This window comes from Malus domestica, chromosome 06 (assembly GCF_042453785.1).
Source record: "Malus domestica chromosome 06, GDT2T_hap1".
In the NCBI taxonomy this organism is placed as follows: domain Eukaryota; kingdom Viridiplantae; phylum Streptophyta; class Magnoliopsida; order Rosales; family Rosaceae; genus Malus; species Malus domestica.
The window spans coordinates 14926473-14929557 of NC_091666.1; the positions used below are offsets into that span (position 1 = coordinate 14926473).

At 46.4% G+C, this 3085-nt stretch overlaps 1 protein-coding gene across 1 annotated transcript; it reads right to left on the minus strand.

Moving 5' to 3' along the window:
- Nucleotides 1-236: 236 nt before the first annotated feature.
- Nucleotides 237-1034, minus strand: LOC139196821 (uncharacterized). The gene is made up of 2 exons (XM_070823166.1): nt 798-1034; nt 237-731 (listed from the first exon to the last, which is right to left on the minus strand). Exons 1-2 carry the CDS (start codon nt 1032-1034, stop codon nt 237-239), a joined length of 732 nt encoding a protein of 243 aa, XP_070679267.1.
- Nucleotides 1035-3085: the final 2051 nt, after the last annotated feature.

Here is a 3085-nt window from a genome sequence, read left to right on the forward strand (position 1 = left end):
CTTGCGATTGTGTTTGCCATTGGGATTGTGAAGATACTGCATAATGGGCTTTCTCCATTCATCTGGTATTGCCTCGACGGCGCAAACTTCTATAAGGTCTTGTCGGTCTAACAATGACGGTAAGGACATGACTCTGGTGCGTATCATGTTGTCGCGTCGGAAGACTTGCTGGTTAACCAAGGCTGGGTATAGCTGTCGTAACACGGGTATTTCTCGGCCTAGCTTGCCCCCAGGAGTTATGTACCGGAGGTGATTTGAGCCAATTCGTCTGCGTCGGTATTATGGATCCGAGAAATATGTTCAAATGTAATACCGTTGAAGGATTCAACCAAATAGCTAGCGGCCATGTGGTAGGATGCCAGGGTACAACTCATGCATCGAAAAGACCCATTAAGTTGGTTAATCACAAGTTCAGAGTCGCCGAAGATGAGGGCACGGGTTGCCTGCAAGTCATGAAGGATGCCAAGGCCGATGATGAGGGTTTCGTATTCGGCCTGATTATTTATGCATTCAAAATTCAGCTTGAGCGAAAAATACCAACGATCGTGGTTTGGGGATTGAATGACAATGCCAACGCCAGCCGAGGATGAAGTACTTAAGCCTTCAAAGTACATCGTCCAGTAGTTATCGCACGTTTCAACCATGCCGATTTCGACGTCGGTGCCCCCAAAACCATAGGGGGAAGGGTGTTGAGCGAGGAAATCAGCCAGTGCCTGGCCTTTGACCGCTTTCTAGGGCACATATTGCAAGCTAAACTCAGACAACACCATTGTCCACTTCCCAATTCGGCCTTTTACGATTAGTCGGGTGAGCATGTAGCGGATGAAGTCGGTCTGGGCAATGACTTGTGTGACCGATGGGAGCATGTAATGCCGAAGCTTGGAGGCGGCAAAAAATACGGCGAGATAGAGTTTCTCGACGGCGGAATAATAGATCTCCGGTTGATTAAGATTTCGACTGAGGTAGAAAATAGCCTGCTCTCGTCCGGTATCGTTGTCTTGCACGAGGAGGCAGCCGATGGACTCTTCGGCCATCGAGATATATAGCTTGAGAGGCTTACCGCATCGGGGTGGGAGGTGGTGTCGTGAGGGAGACTTTGATTTGCGTAAACGCCGCCTGATGCTAGTCTTTCCACTTAAATTTATCTGAGTCCTTAAGTTTAAAAAGCGTAGAGAACACTTTCATTTTACCCGTCGAGTAAGGACTGTAGTTGTTTCTTCGTCGTCGGGGGTGGAGCATTGATGATTGCTCGTGCTTTATTTTCATCCACTTCAATCCCAAGGTGATGCACGAGGAAGCCGAGAAAATTACCGGTCGACACACCGAAGGCACATTTGGCAGGATTCATTTTGAGGTTGTGTTGACGCATACGGAGGAAAGCCTGTCGGAGATCATCCAGATGTGTCTGCCGGCGTTTAGATTTAATTACAACATCGTCGATGTAGACTTCGACGATGGTTCCAATTAAATCATGAAATATGGTGTTCATTGCTCGTTGGTATGTGGCGCCGGCGTTTTTGAGGCCGAATGGCATGACAACCCATTCGTAAGTGCCGAGTGCCCTAGGGCAGCGAAAAGCAGTCTTGTGCACATTGGATTCGGCAATGAAAATTTGGTTGTACCCGGTATGGCCATCCATAAAAGATAAGATCGCATGATTCGCCGCGACATCGATTAACAAATCTGAAATCGGCATTGTATACTCATTTTTGGGAGTTGCCAGATTCAGATTTCTGAAGTCGATGCAAATGCGCAATGCACCACTTTTATTTAAAACAGCAACGATATTGGCCAACCATTCAACGTATCGAGCTATCCAAATGAACCCTGCTTTCAAAAGTCGAACCAGTTCATCCTTGATACCAAGTTGCACTTCGGTCGAGAATCGTCGAGGTGGTTGACAGAAAGGTTTACATCCAGGTTTAATACATAATTCATGTTCGACGAGAGTGCGATCTAAGCCAGGCATTTCATGGTAGCTCCAAGCAAAACAATCTTTGAATTCCTCAAGCAGGGCACGAAGTTCGGCTTTCATAGGTTGGGGAAGTAAAGCACTAATAAATAAAGGTCGTGGGTTATCGGTCGTCCTAACATTAATTTCTTCTAATGGGTCATTGACTTGGGGTCGATTGTCTTCGAGCTCGGCCGGGGTAACTTGAATTTTGTCAAGAGATAAGACAGGACCATTATCTCATTCGGCGAGGAACTCGACGAGATTAACGCCCGAATTGGTTGCTTAGATATAGTATACCAACGAGCCAGCAGTCGTTCCATAGTATATGAAACCGCGGCCCGACGTTGTTTGTGATCGGTGTCAAACATCAGGGTCGGGGATGAAGTTAACCAAACCGAGTCTCGTCGAATCCTGGTGGACAGTTTCGTCACCAACCTCGATAGCTTTTTGAACAGAAATCTGAGTCGGCCATCCTTCATCATTGAAACCCTGAAGGGTGATGTAGCTGACGTGGTCATCATAATACCGTGCTTGGATCATGTTAGCTTTGAAGGGCTGACTATCGGTCGGGTGAACAATGACCGATTTACCGTCCTAAAAAACGAGCACTTGATACAATGATGAAGGAATACAGCTGGTTTGATGAATCCAGTCTCGACCGAGCAGTGCATTATACTCGGTCTTGGAGTCGACGATAAAAAAAGGCAATCATGTGATTACGACCGGCAATGTTTACCTCTAAAGGAAGCACCTCTTTGGTTTGGGATTTGTTTCCGACGAAACTGCTCATTGTGATCCCGGAGGGAATAAGTTCGTCATTGGAGCGACGTAACACCTTCATGACGTTTACAGGCATGATATTGACATTGGCTCCACAGTCGATAAAAACTTTAGAGACTGGATACCCTTCGATATGGGCCGTTACATACAATGGCTTTAAATGATGAAGCTTGGCCGATGATGAGCGAGGAAACAATTCGGCTAAAGCTGCGTTGAGGTTGCCATCTTTTGTTGTCGACTCTTCATTAGCAATAGTTACAAAGTCAATGTGACCAGCTTCCTCGGTAATTACATCACCATCGAGGAAATTCGGTTGAGATGTGCTCGACTGAAAATCAGCGGGTAAAACAT